Genomic DNA, 20,849 nt, shown 5'->3' with positions numbered 1-20,849 from the left:
CACCAGGGGCAAATGTCTCTATACTGGGTGGGAAACATCTTGCTTAGTGTGTTTAGGTTTGGATATGTTCTTGTTTGCAGCCTCCTCCAAGAGGTTGCTTCATGCTGATTTAGGCTGTTACCCTCCACAACACTGAGGAAGAGGAGCGCGATCTTTGGGGAGGGCGGGAGCTTAAGAAGACAGACGCTTCAGTGACTGGCCTGTCAATCGACTTGACCTTGTCAATCGTGTGCATACTGTAAATACATTTCCCGTCTTGCTTCTTTCCTCCGCAACGTATTTGGTGGAAATTAAAGCGATAGCTATAGCACCCCACCCGCGTTGAACGAGGCCGCTTAATGGAAAGTGATTGCACGAAAGTTGCAGTGTGGGTTTCTACGCACTTTCGACTGGGGAACAGCGGTTAGAACAACATATGCTGTATCGTGGTGTCATTTGGGCATATTGGTTGTCACCGAGATTGCCATTTCGTATGTCTGCTGCTGACACTATTAGGCTTCATGATTCGCGGATGGCATATAGATATGTAGCAAGTCACACAAGAAAGCTATCATTGACACTGACGACCATCTTATTTACCGCACTCTTATTTGCGGTATTTTCGAGACTGCAGTGTGTGGACTAAAGCAGTTTAAACGTTTAAATTCTGCGGGGTGGGGACTTTCTATGGGTGTGAACTATGCATGATATTATTTGTAAATTCGGAAGTACGCTTGCGGAAAACAAGCTCCCAGCTCACCTACAAATTTTCCCCGTGCTAAAGCACAGCAAAATGAGCTGCGCAATCATCATCGCTGCGCACAAGCAATACTTGCAGCCCGTTTTGGCAGCTGGTGAAATACAAGTGAATGCGGCTCGCGATGCGTGAAATGACTGCTTCTTTAGTGCTTCGATTTGTGAGCACGCGCGCATAATCTCGTTGCAAAATGTGCCGCGTATCTGTATGCAGTCCTACCTGCATCAGACAAGACTGATGCTCTCACGGGCAGTAGAGAGGTGTAGCCAAAGGCTACTGAGGAAAGCAGTCAGTCGAGTGACAGTCTAAGCAGATCAGCCAAGCGGCTACACTTGTATTCCCGGCTTGACAAGGAGGTGTGGGCCGCTCCCACGGCGGCCATTTCACATGTGGCGTCACAATTCACCTATTAGCTGGGGACGCCCTCGGGTTAAGGACGAACAAGCTTTTCCAAGCGTTCAGGGTTCTATACTGAATGAGCACCAGGCCCTGAGCACGCTTGTGCGTATCTTACCTCTAGGTACCTGGCGGTAGCTCTAGTCTGCCTGCTACAGTGGCGGCGGAAGCTCTACAACAAGGCCGTATGTGCTTGGGAAATTTCGATGTGCCTTGTTTCTGTACCTTTATCGCGAACCGACGCAGCCCAACACCTAAGCAAGCAAGCACACCGTATGACATTAGAGAAGTGTCACACACCTGAATTCACCCAAGATCGATTGCATTCCCTCGACCCCTCTATGCAACTGGGGCTGCTACCAGTGCTTCCGCGAAATGAGGAAACAATGCTGTGCCGCTTACGCTTGGGCGTCGCATTCACCAATGCGTATACGTTTTTGATTGGAATGGCTGATAGCGCCGACTGCAATGCCTGCGGTGTCGAGGAAACTATAGAGCATCTACTGTACTACTACCCATCTTTTGAAAACGAAAGACATTACCTCTGCACAGCTCTCAATCAGCTGGATAGAACACCGTTCACCTTGAACAAGATCTTGGGACCATGGCCTCGCATATCGCAGCTACAAAAGGCCACGAAAGCGCTGTTGCGATATTTGAAAGCTACTGGATTGAGTCAGCGTCTGCGATACGGACTGAGTGAGCGAACGATATCCCCAGCAGACTTTCTCTTCTTCTTTGAATCTTTCCGTCCCCTTTTCCCTTTCCCCAGTGTAATGTAGCCAACCGGTCTCAGTCCTGATTAACCTCCCTATCTTTCCTTTATCATTTGCTCGCTCTCTCTCATAGACGCGCAAATCACAAGAGCAGTTGCGATGGCACCGAAAAGATACAGAGCCTTCAAGCAGCATTTGAGCTCAATGTAGCAGAGCGCGCGCAAGCACTAAAGTTGCAATCGAGGAGCAGCAAAACAATTTGACGTCTATCGTCGTCTAAGTAGGCTCTATGGCGTATGCGGACAATCTAAAAAAGCTTTTACTGCTATAGCAATCACCTGGATACTTCAGGCCCATTTCCATCTCCGTATGACACGGCTGAGCACGGACTCACGGGCCCTATCTTGAAAGTAGTCTGCGTTGGGTACAAAGTCTAGTGCGCCGAGGGTTGATGGTATCGTGTGTGCTGTGCTCTCACTGCGTAGTTCGCGTTGAAGCTAGAGACAACACGAAGGGCAGTTCGCTTGCTGCTGCCTCTCTTCCTCACGCAAGCGTTGGGGCAGCGAGTGTCCGCGGTCATTGAGTAAGATAGGTTCATGTTTGCCTGTGGGCGTCATCGTTATTTAGTTGGTAAGCGAATGTTTACATGCTTATATGGCCGGTAAAACTAATATCCTTAAATCGTAAACCTGACGAATAATTTCTTATCGCCATCGACGATTCGCCTTGCGGGCCAAGCTGCAATGTGTTTTTTTTTTACCCAACCTGGCTCATGCGTACTGTACACCACATGTGGACTATGTTCTGGAAAATACGGTACTCTTTTTACCTGAGTTCCCTTAAACGCAGATATTACTATCATAACGCTAAACAAACAAACAAACAAACTAGCAAACAAACAAACAAATAAATACGCCGTACTTTCCAGAAACGATTTTTGCTGCTTATTTGTGCTATTTTAGAGCAAAACTTGTATGGCTAGCCGATTCGTCCGTCCGTCTGTCGCCTCCACGCCGAAAACTCCTCCGGCGCAACCCCATGCGCATGTGCGAAAAAAGAAAAAAAAGATGTGCGTGATCGGCAGCGCCAGTGGTGACGTCGTTGCTCTCCGTCGCAGCCGAGCACACGCGCATGCAGTTTCTCTGAGGCTCCGAAATGGGTGGGCTATGCGTCATACGTACTCCTAAGGAGCAGGCAGCTTTTGATCAGCAACGCCACGCGCAGAACCGGGAACGAGCTTGTCTACGCCCTGCCGATGCTGCAGCCCGGGCACAAGAACAGGTTCCTGCAGCCGAGCGCTAGCAGCAACTGCGTACGGAGGATCCGGCAGCCTACCAAGCCGTCGTTTATTGAACCATCGGCATTCACATAGTGATAACCGCCGGGGCAGCAAGTTTCAGTTTCGCTGGTTAACCGTCTGCACGGAACGCCCGTGCGGTGATTCTTTTTTATTTTGTTTTACAAACCTTGTCTTAGATGAGTCGTAGCATAAAGTTTTCAGTGAAACCACAGCCGACTCCGTAATAGTCCGCTAAATCCAGATGAACTGGAAAACAAACCCCGAAATTGGGTCTTGGTTATACAGCACAACTCGCATGTGAGTCCGCGCTATGGGCGAGTAAAGCAATGGGTGTCCTGACGGAGAGCCATGCTATACATCGCCAACCACGTAGTAAACGCGGTGTTTCCCTGGTATGGCTTATAAGCCTGGTCTATGACTTGTCCATATCGTAATTAGGGGTACACAAAGCGGCGTGAATGAAGGGAGGCACGTAAAGAGAAGTACTGCGCTGATTAAGCGTGAACTTAATGTACCCATTTTACCATCCCAAATTCTCTGCCTTCTGTATCAACGCGACAGCGTTAAGGGTCTCGTTTCGCAGAAAATCCCGCGTCAGCGTCCCGTGTTCAGCGTCGACTGTATTCGAGCAAAACAATCATTCTAAACCACGCATACCTAACCACGCAGGCTCTCCGTGTAGCGCAAACACGTTACTGCACTCATTGAATTTCTCAATGTAAAATGCGTCATAAAAATCGTAAAGTACGACTTACGCACAACCTACAGACATGGCAGCGTCGAATCGTAATGTGAATATATTATTCTGTTACGCGTAAACTCAAACACAACCCCTTTTCCAGCATTTCCACCATTCATAGTGCGGCACGCCCGATTCCTTGCAACACCGTCCAGATGGCGCTCGCCTCCGCGCTTCCGTGTCTCACGCAAACGGCCGCGTTTCAACCAGAAAACTCGCATTCGTGCATAGCGTTACCTGCCAGCGTTTTCCGGTAAACATTATGGTTACATAAGCTGCAGTTTCCGGGAAGCGTGAGAAACAATCAGGGATCCTTGAATGCTATCGCGTCCCACACTTAAAGACGAAAATTAATCTCCTCCAAATTTTGTTGCCATAGCGTTAAGGGCCCCGTGCCACAGAAAACGCGGTGCCGGCGTCCCACGTGTAGCGTCGGCCGTCGGTCCTACAAAAATTATTACTGACCATGCATACTCAACCACGCAAACCCTCTGTCTAGCGGAAAGAAGGTACTGAACTATTTGAATTTCTGAAAGTCAAATACATCAGAAAAATCGCACAGTACAACTTACAATCTACAGGCATAACAGCGTCGGACTAATTTGAATGTACAAGAAAACAAATTCTGTTACGCAGCAATTCAAACACGAACCCCCTTTTCAGAGTTTCTACCTTTCATAGACCGCCCACGGCGTCCGAGATTTGCTCATTTTGGAGGCCGCGGAGTGGCGCGCCCGTTTCTGCAACGCTCGCCTCCGCCGCACCCGCGGCCAACGCGAGAGGCCGTGTTTCTAGCAAAAAGCTCGCCCTCGTGCATAACGTTCGCCGCTAGTACTGCTAGCGCTTCCCGGTAAACATTCCGATTACTTAAGCTACAGTTGCCGGGGAACATGAGAAGCAGTCAGGGGCCTTCGAATGCTATCGCGTTCCACTCTTGAAGGCGAAGTTAATGTGTCCTCCAAATTTCTTCGTCGGTAGTGGGAGTTGTTTTGCCTCGCGTTCAATTTACTTGCGCGCGCTCGTGCGCTCTTTCCGGCGCTCACTCGTATTTGCCTTAAAGCCTCAATGGGGGCGTGATATATTGGAACACATTATGGCTGGCGGCCAGCATCTTGCAGCCGCGCTCCATCGCTTGCGAACACAAACGCAGCCGCGTTCTGCGGCCCAACAGTAAGGGGCGGGGCCAACTGCGGAGCAGCCACGCTGGCATGTTCCCTCCGGTCGCCGCTAATCCGCCGAGCCCCGGCAGGCAGCAGCAGACTGTGCTCCACCGCTTCTTCTTCGCCCAAGCGTGGGACGAGAGCTCTCAGATCGGCGACTCTACGGGCCTTTCCCTCGGGGCCAAGATGAAAGTCGTGTTCGGGCGTCCCCCCCCCCCCCCCCCCCCCCCCCCCCCCCTCCGCGGCTCCTGCTCGCCCCGTGTCTCTTCGCATAGCGGCAACGGCAACCGAAGGAACGCAGCAGACGATGAAATGCGAGGCTCGGCGCTTGGATTTGCTGTGTCTATAGGGCGACACGGGATGCTGTGTAAACACACTCGCCGGCTCGGCCAGCGCGACACTCTCCGCAGTGGCTGCATCTATCCCTCACTGACGTTACTGACGGGACGTGCTCGCCTGTCTCCGTCGTCTGCTTCTACCGTCTGCTCAGCGCGGCGGGATCTGCTACATCGTGTGCCAGCTAATGTACCTTTGAGAACGAGCCTGTACGCAAGAAGAAACAATTATATTTAAAGGCTATTTGGAATCCTTGAATGGCTGCGGCCGAAGTTCACGCTTCGCAGATTTTGCGAGGCGGCTCCATCGACGACGCGTTTCGAGTAATGCAATTTCTTGCAAAGGACTTCTGCTTAACCAAACTTCTTTCGCGCAGAATTTTGCGAGCTGCAGGACCGTAAGTAGAGATCATAGCAAAGCTGTACTTAATGTCGCTGCAACAATCGCAAGCATCTAGTGTACGTACGTCTGACGTTACTTGAACGCCAACTGGAACGATATTTTGGACCGCGTGAGAAGCGTAGATTAAGGTAGTGTAGATTCAAAGGTACCTCCGTTAAAAATTTGATGCTTGCGATACGAATGAGAGCGCCATGAAAGGCTGGCAAAAACACCCGGTTTCGATAACGAAACTAGAAAAGATGAAAAGGAAAAAAAAAGCTCGCCGCCGTTATCGCTTGCCGGAAGTGACGCATGACCCACAACGCGTGGCTTTTCGACATCATAACCGGGGTACGCTCAGACCGCACTTACGTCTGCTACTGATAGAACTTCAAAATGCGAAATCTGACTTGGGCTGCTATCCGTCGTTCAAGTTGGTGCGGTACAAAGCTTGGTCGTGCACATTGCAAATGTTGTACTACAAGCACTACAGCTGTACATGGGTGCGTCTGCTGCGCAGCGTAGACACCGCGGCCGCCGCGGTGATCCGCGACAAGCCCTGTCGCCGCCGAGCTGCTCGGACAACCGCGCACTCCGATCGGGGTTCGTGTCGTGGCGCAGCTGCAGGCGCGTGGCGGCGCGAGTCAGCCCGAGCGCCCCGCAGCCGTCGTCGGCGCTTTGAGACATTTCTGAGGCGGCGTGTTGGAACTTGCGTCATGGCGTCAACCAACACGTGAACACTTCGTCTGCTTTGGTACTGCTTGAGGCCTGTTAACAACAACCAAAAAAAAAAACTGTACCCTTACAAGTTCTGCGGCTTGCACTACTCATATACTCATATACCGGGTGTTTCAGCAAACACTTTCAAAATATTTTAAAGGTTGCCTGTGGCGTATAGCACAATTCTAGTTCATGAGCTGGTCTACTCGAAGAGGCTGATATTACTTGCAAACAAAATTGAAATACATATACGACTAATTAACTCAATCAATAATTACTGTTTTAACTAATTACCTTATGACCCATATCTCAATTTACAAATTCTAGCAGTGGAGTTCCTAAGGCGGATCCACGTGGAACGAATTCTCAGGATGACACCAGTTTTGATATATTAATTCCCCAACTTTGCGGATACTTTCTTCCTTCATACCCTGGTAATTCTTAGTAATTCGTTTGATTAATCCCCATGGCGTTTGTTACCTTTGTGTCTAACTTACTTATGGTTTTCCCATTTGTGCCTTTGTTCTCGATTACTAGACCCAGCACTTTGAGCTGGTTGACTATTCGGATATTCCGCCCGTTCTTGGTGTGTGGCTTGATTTCCTTATGAGCCTTGTTTCTGTCGTATCCTTAGGGAGGCCTCTCCCTAAGTGTGGGGTGGTACAATAGAAGTTCAGATTTCTCTGCAGAGCATGTGAGGCCTGTTCCTATGAGGTGTTCCTCTATTGTCTTTATTGCAGTCTGGAGTCGTTGTTCTATTGATCCTTCGCTGCCATCAAAGGTCCAGATAGTAATATCGTCCGCGTAGATTGTGTGATTCAGGGACTCTATGTGATTTAATTTTTCGGTGAGTCCCATCAAAACGATATTAAACCGCATCAGCAAGATAACAGCGCCTTGCGGCGTTCCCCCACCCCTCTATGTCGATCTCGGGCGACGTGAGCCCTCCGACGGAGATGACTGCTTGCCTATCTGATAGGAAGCTCTTGACGTAGCTATACGTCCGTTGCCCTAGTCCTATTCGCTCGATGTTTTCCAATACGGTTGCGTTGTTGGCAGTATCGAAAGCCTTTTTAAGATCAAGGCCCAAGATGGCCCTTGTAGAGCGCGTTTTATAATCGATTATCTGATGCTTAAGTTGGAGCATCGCATCTTGTGTCGAAAGGTTTTTGCGAAATCCTATCATTGTAACTGGGTATATGTTACAATCATTCGTAATCAGTCAAATCACATACATAGCAGCCTTCCGCAATTGGTGTGCAACTGAAAAGACTAAAATTAACAACCTGATAAAAAAAGCATACAAACTAGCACTAGAGATTTCGATCAGTACTAGCACGGATCTCTTCCTAAAGTTAGGACTCCACAACACACTGGACGAACTCATAGAAGCACTACAAACATCTCAGGCAGAACGACTAACCAAAACCAAAACGGGATGGCATATACTAAGCAAACTAGGAATGAATTACCACAATCTATACGGGGAAAACAGGACGATAACGAGAGAAATTCGTGACAAACTCCTAGTACCAAATATACCCAAGAACATGCATCCAGGTTACAACGACGGCAGATGCAAGAGCAGAGCAAAGAAAATGATCCGAAGCTTTGAGTCAGACGAAAGAGCAACCTTCGTAGAAGCAGCTGAATACCCACACATAATAGCTACGTAGCAGTAATCGTAGATGACACCCAAAAGCCCCTTATAAGCGTTTCAGTTAACACCAAACATTCCGAGACAACAGAGGGGGTAGCCATTGCACTAGCATTGGTCTCCACGAATGCTCAATATCTCATTAGCGATTCTCAAGCGGCCATTAGAAATTATGCAAAAGGTAGGATCTCTCCTGGGGCATGGCACATCATCAGAGTCAACGAAGCGAAATTCTGCAACGCAGAGAACGGCAGGCAATTGCTCGGATTCCCAGCGCATACGACTCCAGGCACTCCCGCAATCAACCTCAACGAGGTAGCACACCGCAAATTTCGAAGTCTTACTCACCGAGCTCAGCAAAGAGTGACTACCATCGGTCAGGAGAACGCGGAGGTGGAAATCTGTAGAGAAAAGGATATATTAACAAGATTTAGTGATATTACCAAATTCTATCAAAATCGGAGGCGACTATTACCACCGCCTCACACTAAACTGAACAGAGCTGAGTCCGTTACTTGGAGGCGATTACAAACAGAAACTTATACGAGTCCCGTGCAACTAAAAACGTTCTACCCCGATATATACGAGACCGATATGTGCAAGCTATGCAAGTCTGTTAGAGCCACCCTTCAACACATGTTGTGGGGATGTGAAATATACCAAAATAAAATGGCAGTCTCCCCGGGAAATCTACGAGCGTGGTGGTCGGCCGTGCTGCTCAGCTCAGAACTCCAAGACCAACTTTGGGCCCTCCAGCGAGCCAAGGAAGCCGCACGGGAGCAGCAGCTCCCAGTGGCCATCTAGGCGACCCCAGGCCCAGGCCTCCCAATGGCCCGGACTCCGAATAAAGTTATCACATTACAACTTTGCGGAGAAATGCATTGGTGTTCTGATCAAGAGGAACGGGCTCGTACAAAAGTCCTTTGATTAAGTTATTGCAAGAGTCCAGCTTTTCTGGTTACCAACGTTTCATTGCTTTCTGCACTGCGAAGACCTACTTTGAGCTTGGAAGCATGAACGCCAGCCGTCACTTCACCGGTCTTGTTAGTATTTGTGACAAATAATTTTGACAAGCCAGAAGACGCTTCCATTGTCGGGAACAAGGAGAGAAAGAAGGCGTCACGATTACCACTTGAAAAAAAAAGAAGAAATTGTTCGAGATAACAACGCGATGCGATTTGCTGCCTTGAACAATACGCCGCGGTGTACGCCTAATTAAATGACGACCTGCCGTCGTTTTCACGATTAAATACTTGGAGTCCGTATGGGTTTGGTACATAGTGTTAATATTAGCTGCGAACTCCTCTGCATAGAGCAGACAGGCCGTTGCGTTAATCAGAGATTCGTAGAGCGTAAAGGGTCGTTGACCGTTGGGCCGCCATGTAACCTTTTCTTTGCACTGTCGAGACTGTAAATGCACGCCATACTTCGATACACGCGCTGTTTTATACTAGTACAAGAACGCAGAAAGGCGTCTAATGTTCGAGGTCTGGCATATCAATAGTAGGGTAAGGGCATGCTTGAGCCAGCCTTCGAATAATTTGCATACAGAAGAAATGAAAGGCCTACACAGCTATCTCTCGCGTATGCCCGCACGTGTGGCTGACTTAAGGGCACATGGTGCGCCTTTGAGTTGATAGTCGGCGTGTTCTGGTTCGCTTCTTTTGTGTCCGTGTGGGCACGTCTTAGCTACTTTCGCGTTGGAGATGGAGCTGCCAAGATATTTGTCGTAATTTGCGGCAGCGCTTCTTTTTAGCAGTGCACCTGAGCATGTCACTTCATTCGTGCGTTCGCAACCATAACAAATGCACCTCCGCGCTCTTTCTCGTGACGTCAGTGGACCGCTGCTCGAGTTGTGGGGAGAGGGGAAGGGCGCCCGCGAGCTCTTGTGTGAGATGATTGAGCTGTGCGAACCTGTCAGGCAGGAGATGATACATGCACAGAAACTCTAAAAGAAATTGCTGCGGTTAGGAGGTAGCTTGGGTGCGAATTTTGAAATTAACGGTACGTGTCCGGCCCGAAGGACATGATTATAAAAGATTGCGGAAATTTCTTGGGGAAACTCGTACGTCTCAATCTTGTCCTCTACCTGGCTGGTGAGTATGTTCATATAGTCTGGAAACGCAACGCGAGTTTGAGACTTACTCCCAGTATTTTAGTTTTGTGAATAAAAGATCTATCTCCCTTTCATAGTAGGCGTGCCTCAGCTAGCTGTTGATTTAGGCATTTCACCTGAGCCTGGTTCATGATGCACAGAAAACTTAAGTTTGAATGTAGAGAGAGAAATAATTAAAGAAAACGACCGTGGGCCGAGCCCTGCTTATATCCCATCTGCCGTCTCCACGTGTGGTCGCATCTTTCGCCCGAGGCCTTGACCGCGGCTTCCCCCCTGGCGCAGGTCTCTGCCCAAGCTGAGCAGCGAGGATGCGACGGGCGGCTGCGAAGCGGGGCTGTCGGGCGGCGGCGGGCTCGTGTCGCCTCCTGGCGGCGGCAACTTCGAGCCCATCCCGCACGAGCACGACCTCTGCGAGCGGGTGGTGATCAACGTGAGCGGGCTCCGGTTCGAGACGCAGCTGCGCACCCTGCACCAGTTCCCGGACACCCTGCTTGGGGACCCGGGACGCAGGCTGCGCTACTTCGACCCGCTGCGCAACGAGTACTTCTTCGACCGCAACAGGCCCAGCTTCGACGCCATCCTTTACTACTACCAGGCACGTGCGCGCTTTGCAGAAAAACACCCCCGCAGCGGCATTGAGAGAGAGAGAGAAAAAAAAATGCGCCAGCGCGAGTTTCCAATGCTTGTTCGCCGCAATGCCCCCACCTTGAAGTGACTGCCGCTCCATTTTTATGCACGTCAGGAGCGGCTGAAAGAGCAATCCCGCCGCGAGTTATTTGATAAGATCATCGGTATAGCTTTAACAAATGCTGAAATACGGGAGCGATGGCATCGTAAGTGAACAGGATAGTAGCCTGAGCCAGTTGGCTTTGACTTGGTTACAGCTTGGGCAAATTTCTCACGCCTTTTCTTCGTCTATATCTGTCGCGCTTCTTTAGCATCCCAAATGTCACAGACGAACCTATGAAACAGTATCAACCTCTCTGAATCCGGACTTCGTCGTAGTCCACATTACTCCACATGTGACTACAAGAGAGCGAAGAGTGTCGTAGGTGTAACTGTCAATTGTACTTTCCAAAAGACTCCCGCTTAATTTCGACTCATTCGAGTTGTTCTGTGTCGGAGTAATCAGGCGTCCATGTTAACGTATCAGCGATCCCAGTGCAGCGCTAATTAAAACTTCGTGTACTCATTCCTGGTACGTCGTTGTTGGCACGTTTGATTCGCACTTAAACGACGCGCCAGTACCTCCTCGACGCCACCAGTGGCGAGAATGCCGTTGGATACACATTAACACACTGAATGGTGAGGTACATAAGAACTTGCTCGCGATCATGTGCTATTTGCTTTCAGCTTTTAATGTTGTACTAATTTTGACCAAATCCAACAAAATACGTCATTTCCTTAGCAGCAATGCTTGATGGTCAAACTGGTGTTCCGTGCTTCAGAGAAGCACTGGGAGCATTTTTTTTACGCTTCTTACCTCAAGTGTGTCAATTCCGTCGCCAATTATAACTGCCAATCGCTTTTTACTATTTGCAGGCTTTAAGGTATAACATGTCCAATGACGGTTATGAGGAAATAAAAAATATTTTAAAACTTTTTCTTGATGCTCCGTGATTTGTAAATCAATTGCAGCAGCACAATTTCCAGAGCGGGGCTTGCTACTGCGTAATTGATGTATGCCAGATAAAGAGCAAGCGAATCTGGCTCGTCAAACATACGCGAACATAGACAATTCAGCTGAAACACCTTTTATAGGGTAGATGAGTCGGTTTAAGGCATTACTGTTGCAGGTTGGCGTGGCAGTGCGGTCTCAGATGAAATGTCCGAAGTCATCTGAAGTATGTAGAACGCATGCGCGTGGCCGCTTTTCCCTCGCACGATGATTTCATATTGCGTGCGCTGAAATTCGTAAGAACGAGCGTGCACTACGCCAGTTAGCTTACGAGCACATTGCTGCTGACGAAGGTCAAAGTTACCTGCTCATAACTCGGCTCATAAGATCTGTGCTTGTATGCGGCTTTTAGAATAAATCAAATTGTGGCACATACCGGTGTCATGTTTAGACGGATGAGACGCCGTTATATTATCGACCATTCGAATTGTTCAATAATAAAGTGAATGTCACGATGTACGCAAACATAAAAGCGTGGGTTATTTAAAAGTGTTTTGAGAGAATATGGAAAACGTACTGAAATAGTCGTATACATTCAAGACCACGATGCCAACCGGCTTTCGCTTCTTTCTATTTTTTTTTTATGTTCTTGATCGTTTGCGGGGTTCAACGTCTCCAAGCAACGCAGACTATGAGAGGCGCCTATGCGAATGGCTCTGCATTAATTTTGTCTACTAGCGGTACGTTAAACAGCGCGCAAAACGCGATGTCCCATTATACCGCCCCATCGGAAGGAGTGCGTTTCCCTCCAAACTGAACTCTGTACCACAGATTGTTTCATTTCATTTCATTTATTTATTTTCTGGATGCCCAAGAACAGCCTTACGCCTTAATATTGATGCACTTGTGTTGCACAGAGAATATGGAACTAAAGAACAGAACAGAATATTTCAAACAACAGTGATACGAAACGAAACAAAAATTTTTGAAGCAATCAAAGACAGAAGTCAGATAACGAGCAAACAGCAGAGCTGAATACATCGCGATCGTGACGCAAGGTATTTTGTTGCGTTACAAAGCGTGCTTTAGCGTTAGAGGTGCAAAAGGAATTCACGTAGAAAACGCTAGGATTACGCACGTTACGTAAGTACCTACTGTTCGATGCAGCTGCGTTCTCGATCCAGTTTACCACATGCGGTCTGCGCGTTGCCACTGTCTTTTGCCCGAGCGGGATTTTCCTTGCGCGGTGTCTTTCGCAGAGCGGCGGCCGGCTGCGGCGACCAGTGAACGTTCCCCTGGACGTGTTCGCCGAGGAGATCAAGTTCTACGAGTTGGGCGAGGGCACGTTCAACAAGTTCCGCGAGGACGAGGGCTTCATCAAGGAGGAGGAGCGACCCCTTCCCGGCCGCGACCTGCAGCGGCGCGTGTGGCTGCTCTTCGAGTACCCGGAGAGCTCGCAGGCCGCCCGCGTGGTGGCCATCGTGTCCGTGGTGGTCATCCTGCTGTCCATCGTCATCTTCTGCCTGGAGACGCTGCCCGAGTTCAAGCACTACCGCATGTTCCCCGCCGGCAACAACATGACGCGCGTGGTCGAGGACGAAGTGCCCAAGCTGACCGAGCCGTTCTTCCTGATCGAGACGTGCTGCATCGTGTGGTTCACGTTCGAACTGTTCGTGCGTTTCTGCGCCTGCCCCTGCAAGCTGGCGTTCTTCAAAGACGTGATGAACAGCATCGACCTCGTCGCCATCATCCCGTACTTCATCACGCTGGGCACCGTGATCGCGCGAGAGCGCGAAGGGCCCGGGTTCCTGCCGCCGGACAAGAGCTCGAACCAGGCCATGAGCCTGGCCATACTGAGGGTCATCCGGCTGGTGCGCGTCTTCCGCATCTTCAAGCTGTCGCGCCACTCCAAGGGCCTGCAGATCCTGGGCCGCACGCTGCGCGCCTCCATGCGCGAGCTGGGCCTGCTCATATTCTTCCTCTTCATCGGAGTCATACTCTTCTCGTCGGCCGTCTACTACGCAGAGGCCGACTCAGACCGATCCTACTTCAAGGTGCGCGTCCACGCTGTCGCTCTGTGACGGCGCCACCGCTGATCGCGGAACCGCATCCTATAGTTGGTCAACTACGTGGTACTCGGCGTGAAAGCTAGGGCTGTCATCGTCGCGATGACTGCAGGAAAAAAAATCGAAAACGACTGCATTTAGGCTCTTTTCATGGTAACTTTCACACTATGCATTTAGGCATCTGTCTGAACGGCTTTTCGCAGGCGTCGTCAGTTAATCCTGTCTTGCGCCAAAGGAGCCGCCCACAATCCCGGCCATTCTCTAATCTTACCAGTCCACCCAACTCTCTGTCACCTTCTACCACGTTTTCTTCGCTTTGTCAGTCTTACGAACCACCGGTCACATTTTCTACACATCAGTTTTCCTGTCGAGCTCCACTTCCTTCTCTTAACCATAAATAAAGTATTCGGGAGAAAATTCGTTATGCAGTCGAGTCAAGTTGCTTATCCGTACTGCTGCCTGTCTATATCTTAAGTACACATTAGTATAGTCAATATAAACTTGTTTAAGCAAGCGTAATAACGATGTAGGCTGTAGATATAGCGTGATTCGGTAATCATACCAGCACAAGCAGTGCTCCATCGTTTCGGATAATGAGTCCTAAAACCTCAGAGCTCTGGACCAAGAAAATACTTGTGTTCCAAATTGTACCCTCTCTTCCACCGACGACCATTACCTACGACATCCTTGTACCTAACACACCTCTTCCCGAGTTCAGTCGCATCTGAAAAAAGAAAAAGAAAAGCGGTTGCTAGGCTCCTGCCAATAATGGGGAATTGCGACTGTCATTTCATGGTCATTGCGAAATGGGTGAGCTCGGCAAGTCATCTTCAAATGTTGAAATTAGTAGGAACTATTGTGACTATATTAGGCGTGTGAGAGGCAATAAACCTGCGCTCCCATACAGCTATCGTCTTGTGCAATCTCGGACACGTCTTTGTCCCGAAGGCGATGTCTTAAAGCGGACCGTGGCTGCTTCTGCTGGGTTCCTCCGCGATTGCCTTGCCCAATAACCCACTCATGGCATCATTCTTATATGTATGGACTCACATGTATTACACCTACAAGTTGGCGGGCTCTATGGAATTATGCATTGAAACAACAAGCGGTACCTAAATACGCACGGTGCAAGAATTATACGCTTTCGAGCGCACGAGTCCTTCAATACGGCGAAGCTTTCTTTGCTGCCGTGCAGCGTGGCCGATCCCGTAGACAATGTAACAGCAAAGGGGGCCGACTCTGGGGACAAGTGTCAGAGCAAGATAGACCGATTCAGGAGACGTTGTAATCCGCGGTCGAGAAGGTCATGTAGTGGGAGGGTCTCTGCGTAATCGTCATGCTCTGCAGAAGAGAAAGTTGCTATAGCATTTATTTAACTGCTTCACAAAACCTTCGCGCGTCACATAGGTTCCAATATGTACGTTGGACCTGGAGAAGTTTCTTTTTCTGTCGAGCTCCCCCGCACGTGTTCCCGACCGGAGCAGCAGTTTCACGTAACTGCTGGTATGGTTGGACATGACAGCACCAGTACTCCTAGAGGCTCGCTGTAGCGAACGTAATGTTGGTCGGTGACCAGGCTAATGAAGAACACAACCATTACTCTAGGTTTCTCCATATCGCTCTCAAAAACTGTTCATAGACCTTGGCTATTCCGGTATGGCATACCTACTTTTTCTGCGAAGTTGACCCGCAATATCGCCCTGCGCACGGATCGTTGCTGAAGTACACCCTGGTAATCATTGCGAATAATGCGAGTATTTGTTTACTTGACGATTTCAATGATACTTACAGGCTTGCAGTTATTAGCAAGGCAGAGATTGTGCTTACCTGCTCGACGCCTTGTAAGGTACGCATCCGTAATGTAGACCTGTCAGAATTGACACTTATCTTTTCCTGCACAACGTTTGCACAGTGTTTAAGCAATCACGCTTTTTTCCAACAAGCGCTGGGGATGGACACAGGGTGCGCCTTTGTTGTGGGCCGCACAGGCTTCTGAAGTCTCTCGTACAGTTGCGTCCCGAAGACGATTATAGCAGCGACAAATATTTACCAAATTGTAGAAGCTACACCGCACGCTTCTTGACACTTAGCAAGTATGCTTGTTGGGAAGCACTTATAAGGTAGTTTGACTTGATGCTAAATTTGGTCTAGAAACACGGACCTGGCGTCATCGACGTTACTATGACTTCATGACACAGATTGTAATTAGCGGACATCAGTTAGCAGCGAGGCTAGGTAGACGACCTTGGCACTAACAATAAACGAGAGTGCTGCGCACATTTCTGGAACGTTTCATTTTACTGCGACGTTATCACGCCATACACCTCCTGGGTACTGAACTTTTGTGAATGCGAGCCCTCACTTCGTATTCACAAAAGCTCTTAGGCTGTGATTGCCCGGAAGAAAACTATCAGCCAATCCGGGCGCTGTGCATATCATTAGCGAAGGAGGCCGGCCAATTGCAAAGACTAACGAAAAATTTTGTGAATTCGGCTCCGGATTCGTATAAAAAAATATTATGATGTATTGGTGTTGAGACGCCAGCCAGCATATTTTCTTCGTTTATAGAGCTTGAACCACCGTTTAACGCAAAGAGACAAATAAATATTGTCAATCGTTGAAGGCAGTGCCTGTCTCCCCTTTAGTGCCATGTTTCAGCGCTACGTTCTTCGTAAGGTTGAACCACCTTGGACCTAATCGCCGGCTTGACTGTCCTGTCGTTGCCTGAGTGCTTGTCAAGTACAATACAATTTTATACTAAAATCTAGAGGAAAATTTACCGCCACTAATCTTCTCTCGCTAATACAGTGTTTGATCCGTCGTGTTAATAATGGGTAGGGCATGGACTTGTCTAAATTTAGGGCTTTTAACTGAAATACACCTTACTGTTTCTGTTCTAACCTAGGCTGTCATAGAAAACAGATCGTGTGCCACTAGTAAGCTTCATTTAACCTAAATTTTTACCGTCATACGTTTTCAGAAAACTAAAAATGAAAAGCGTCTCAAATATTTTCCACTGCTTAGTTTGTCTTCCGAAGTATTAACCGCATCTGCCAAAGTGCATGCTCATAAGTAACGAGACTTATTCTCGTGTAATTCCTGCATAGAACGAAATTATTAACTCTGGTAGAGCAAGTAATGTCGCGAAAGTGAATCTTTCGGCATGTTTCCTTGTAGAAATTTGGCTTCAGGGACATTCTTTCTACCACCGTTAGTCGCTTCAAGCATCCATGTTCATGTGACCCTCTCTCATGTCATAGAACGAAACAGTCTTTTCACGTAAATAGTACTCGCATTTCCTAGAGAAACGCTGTGCTACTGGCATGTAATACAAAATAACCAGAAGCATGAACACAAGAAGCCACAACTTGCTCTCTCAACTAAGCTAAATGTGACAAGCTGCCAAATCTCGGAAAAATCAATGCACTATCCAAGATTGCCAGGGTTATTGAACAACTGTAGCGCCAGATTTCCTCGTTTTGGTATTAACATGACACTTGCGTAAAACAACTACGCCGTTTCACTGGCCAGTTACGTCACTGTACTCCATAGAGCTTTGCATAAAAAATTTCTGCGGGAAAATTGGGCGCTGCCGTCATTCACCCACGCTGGGAAGAATAGGTAGCACACTGAAATTTTTAGCGTTTGCGTGGCTTTGCTTAGAAAGCGATGGTTTGTTTTTTTCTTTTGACTTAGTTGTAGTACGTCGCAAGTCTCAGCGTTTGTTTAGATCGCGTATATCATTTACTTTATCAAGCATATCAACTTACTACGTGGTTTTCAGTACATAGGTAAACGACGACTCTTTCGATAATGTGTATAAAAATATAGAGGATGTCTCGGAAGTACTGCTCACGACATGAGAATGCTTTTGTATTCCAGGAAACTATTTGCTTTTAGAGTGTTCTGAATGTAGACGAATAGTAGAAAGAATGTGAAGCGACACTAATCACTGGTGGCATCGCGCACATTACAACCTCTAAGCATAGTAGCAGAATTGGATGTGGTACCAAAAGGAGAGTTAATATAATTGTATTTTATAATCTACGTTTCACCGTGGCGTTTCAGGCTAGTAATTCATGTCAGGAAACATAATGGAAACATTTCGTCCTATTTCTGATATTCAGAAACGCGGAAGTAATCTACGCACGAGCTGAAATTGAAGACAAATGCAGAGTTAATTTTGTTGCCCAGAATTTACAGCATCAAGAGCATGAAGAGTCAATAGCGGGCGACAGAACAGAACACTTGTAGGTTTAGAAATCTTTTTCGGAAAGTTAAAAAAATAAAGTCTACGAGTCCGAGCCCACTGTTTCAATTATCTCCAAGTATAACAAGTCATATGAGTGGCTTCCAAAATTAGTTTGTGATATGCAGGGTAGTTGTGTAGTTTTGTGTGGTGTTATATAGTTCTGTTTGGCTACGTATATGTTTCGTCTTTCACAAAGCTGTCAAATTTTCTGCGCTTTCTGCCACATTTTTGCGTACTTTCGCTAATTTACGTAACTATGTACCTCTCTGGGTGTCCTTGCGCTCTCTTCTGCACCTTCCTTTACTGGTGCGCGCAATTTCACAAACTTTCGTGTTAGACTTTCTTCAGCGTTTTCCAATGTTTTTCATGCTTTCATTATTTATTTTCCCTGCGACGAAATGTAGCCGCCACCATTAAAATTTCCAAGCTCTTCATTTAATTCATATCGATAAAACATTGTGCACCTTCGTCATAAGGACGAAGCAGTGAATGCGTTAGCAATATGTTAGAATATTACACGAAGTGTGAGGATTGTTGGAACATGGTTATAATGGCGCGTTTTGAGGCAAGGACACAGAAAGAATGTACAGAGGACAGTCGCTGAACTTCAATTGAGTTGGATTTCGGCGACTGTCCTGTGTGCATTCTTTCTGTGTCCTGTCCTCCGAACGCGCCAGCAACCAACTAGCCCATCTTCATCTCTTCAACGCAGTGTGACGCTCGTAGCTGTAGTGGCAGTATTGTGGCTGCAGCAAACGTAAGCGAAGTAAGCGCGCGTCGTGTAGCGTGTGTGGACACACGAACAGAGGGAACTCGCTGACCGCAAGCAGCATCGGCTAGAACTACAGGCTCTTGTCGGCGTCGTGGCCTTGCGTGGACCGTTCACGGCGGGCACGATGCGTGCGTCCGCTGTGCGCTTTTGACCAGCAGGGTTTTGTCGACGTTGTCGCTTAGCCTCCTTCAGGCGATAAACTTTTTTTTTACCCAGGGACCTCAGGCCTCCTGTTGCCGCAGCGCCCGGGCCGCCTCCGGCGTTGAGTCGCAGCGTGCGCAGCTGCACGTTGTTTCTGGGTCTGCAGTAACGGCGGGGTACCTGCGCGTGTGCGGGCCCAGTTTGCTTCATTGCAACTAACGCTTCGCTGCGGCGTCGGTGTTCTGACAACGCGCGCTGGCACGCGATGTCGGAGACGCGATGCTTCGCTGCAGAAGCCCCGCCGGCACTTCCTATGGCCACCGCACCTCGGCTACTATGCGGGGGAAAACGATGGCGCCAGACGACGGCGTCTGTGTGGCTGGCACAGTCTGCATAGGCACTTCGTTTCAGCAAGAAAAGTTCCCTAACCTGAGATGCTGGAATACAGCTTCTTCCGTGGACAAGCCTCTGCTATTAGAACACGAACACGTCTAGACATCTTTCGCCACCTGGCGTTCAAATTCTGAGGCAAAGGGAAACCGTACAGGTAATTTCAGTAATGTTCTTCCGAAAACATATTAAAACTAAAGAAATCAGTATTTTTACGTGTAATTATTTATGGCGGCGAAAACGCATGCGGGGTGTTAATAAAACGCGCCAATCGTCTCAGCGGGCTGGCTTGCACGCGGCAAATCTTTAAGGAAGTTCTACTCCTTTACTGAGGCAAACGCCCGTTGCCTAATGGCTAGAAGATCGAGTTACTGTGCTTAAGATTCTTTGTTGCAATCTTGCTTCTCACAATTTCACTAGCGGTGAGGATTGGCCGAGTTGGTATTGCATTCTAGAACTGGTACAGCGCAACATACAAAGGAAGAAACAAGCCGAGCCGGCCAGATAAAGGAACAGAGCGCTGACTTCCAACTGCTTTATTAGCGAGTTGCACGAAATATATACCTACGAAAAAGCATCAGGAGAAATCGTCAAAACACTTCACAAAACCTCACACCGATAGAAGGCTATGCCATCACGAGTCACAGAACGCGCAATTTCGTCTTGCAATGTTAAACCTTTAACCTTGCATGACGAAATTGCGTGTTCTGTGACCCATGATGGTGTAGCTTCCTCGTCGGCCACTTCCTCGTCCAGCTCAGTCGATGTCCGTTTTGACAAAAGGACAGCAACTTACGTCGTCCCAGCACACGCTGTCGACCACTGACACCTGTTGATCTCCTATCGCGAGTTTATTTACTTTGATGACCGCCCGTTGGGCCAGTCTTCCGTTGTAACTCATGGGACTCACACGGGAGACGCCAGTCCCATTCGACGTCGTCCCTACCCCGTGTCCTATGCTGAGCGACAAGTGATGCACCGACATGCTCACCAAAAATGCCATAGAACCTTCCTGTAGTCCACGGGCATCACCTGTCCTCCTTGTAAAGAAGAGGGATGGGAGCTGGCGCTTCTGCGTCGATCCCTCGAACAGTCGCACGTAAGGACCTCTACACCCTGCCGTGGATTGACGATGCCCTCGGCTGTCTTCACAGGTCTACCTGCTTCTCATCCATAGACCCCCGGTCAGGATATTGTCACATTTCTGTCGATGACCTCGACCGCAAAAAGAGCGCATTTGTTACACCCATCAATCCGTTCCAACTTAAAGTTATGCCTTTTCATATACGGCAATTTTCGCTCACGTGACGCCAACTACGGCTACGGCGCCGACGCCGACACCGTATTTTCTGC

At 48.5% G+C, this 20,849-nt stretch overlaps 1 protein-coding gene and 1 long non-coding RNA gene across 7 annotated transcripts in view; one reads left to right on the top strand and one right to left on the bottom strand.

Moving 5' to 3' along the window:
* The window catches only part of Sh (Potassium voltage-gated channel protein Shaker), a 400,727-nt gene that overhangs the window by 303,891 nt on the left and 75,987 nt on the right, over window positions 1–20,849 (top strand). For 3 of the 4 annotated variants that reach the window (XM_065432054.2, XM_065432052.2, XM_065432053.2), the window contains exons 2-3: window positions 10,540–10,852; window positions 13,135–13,929. In XM_065432054.2, coding sequence (XP_065288126.1) covers window positions 10,540–10,852; window positions 13,135–13,929 — 1,108 coding nt within the window. Of the gene's footprint in view, window positions 1–10,539; window positions 10,853–12,723; window positions 13,930–20,849 lie in introns of those variants that run through there. The other variant, XM_070536286.1, reaches the window with a different exon arrangement.
* On the bottom strand, window positions 5,594–13,164 carry LOC135902124 (uncharacterized). 3 transcript variants are annotated; one of them, XR_010564415.1, is made up of 3 exons: window positions 13,031–13,164; window positions 8,490–8,542; window positions 5,594–6,532 (listed from the first exon to the last, which is right to left on the bottom strand). It is a non-coding gene; the product is annotated as an uncharacterized lncRNA (long non-coding RNA). The 3 variants fall into 3 exon arrangements; XR_010564414.1 differs by having other exon boundaries at window positions 13,027–13,140; XR_010564416.1 differs by lacking the exon at window positions 13,031–13,164 and adding an exon at window positions 10,445–10,582.

The sequence above is a fragment of the Dermacentor albipictus genome, chromosome 3, assembly GCF_038994185.2.
Source record: "Dermacentor albipictus isolate Rhodes 1998 colony chromosome 3, USDA_Dalb.pri_finalv2, whole genome shotgun sequence".
Taxonomy (NCBI): Eukaryota; Metazoa; Arthropoda; class Arachnida; order Ixodida; family Ixodidae; genus Dermacentor; species Dermacentor albipictus.
The sequence above is the reverse complement of the archived record's forward strand: the minus strand, read 5'-3'. Positions and strand labels throughout refer to the sequence as shown.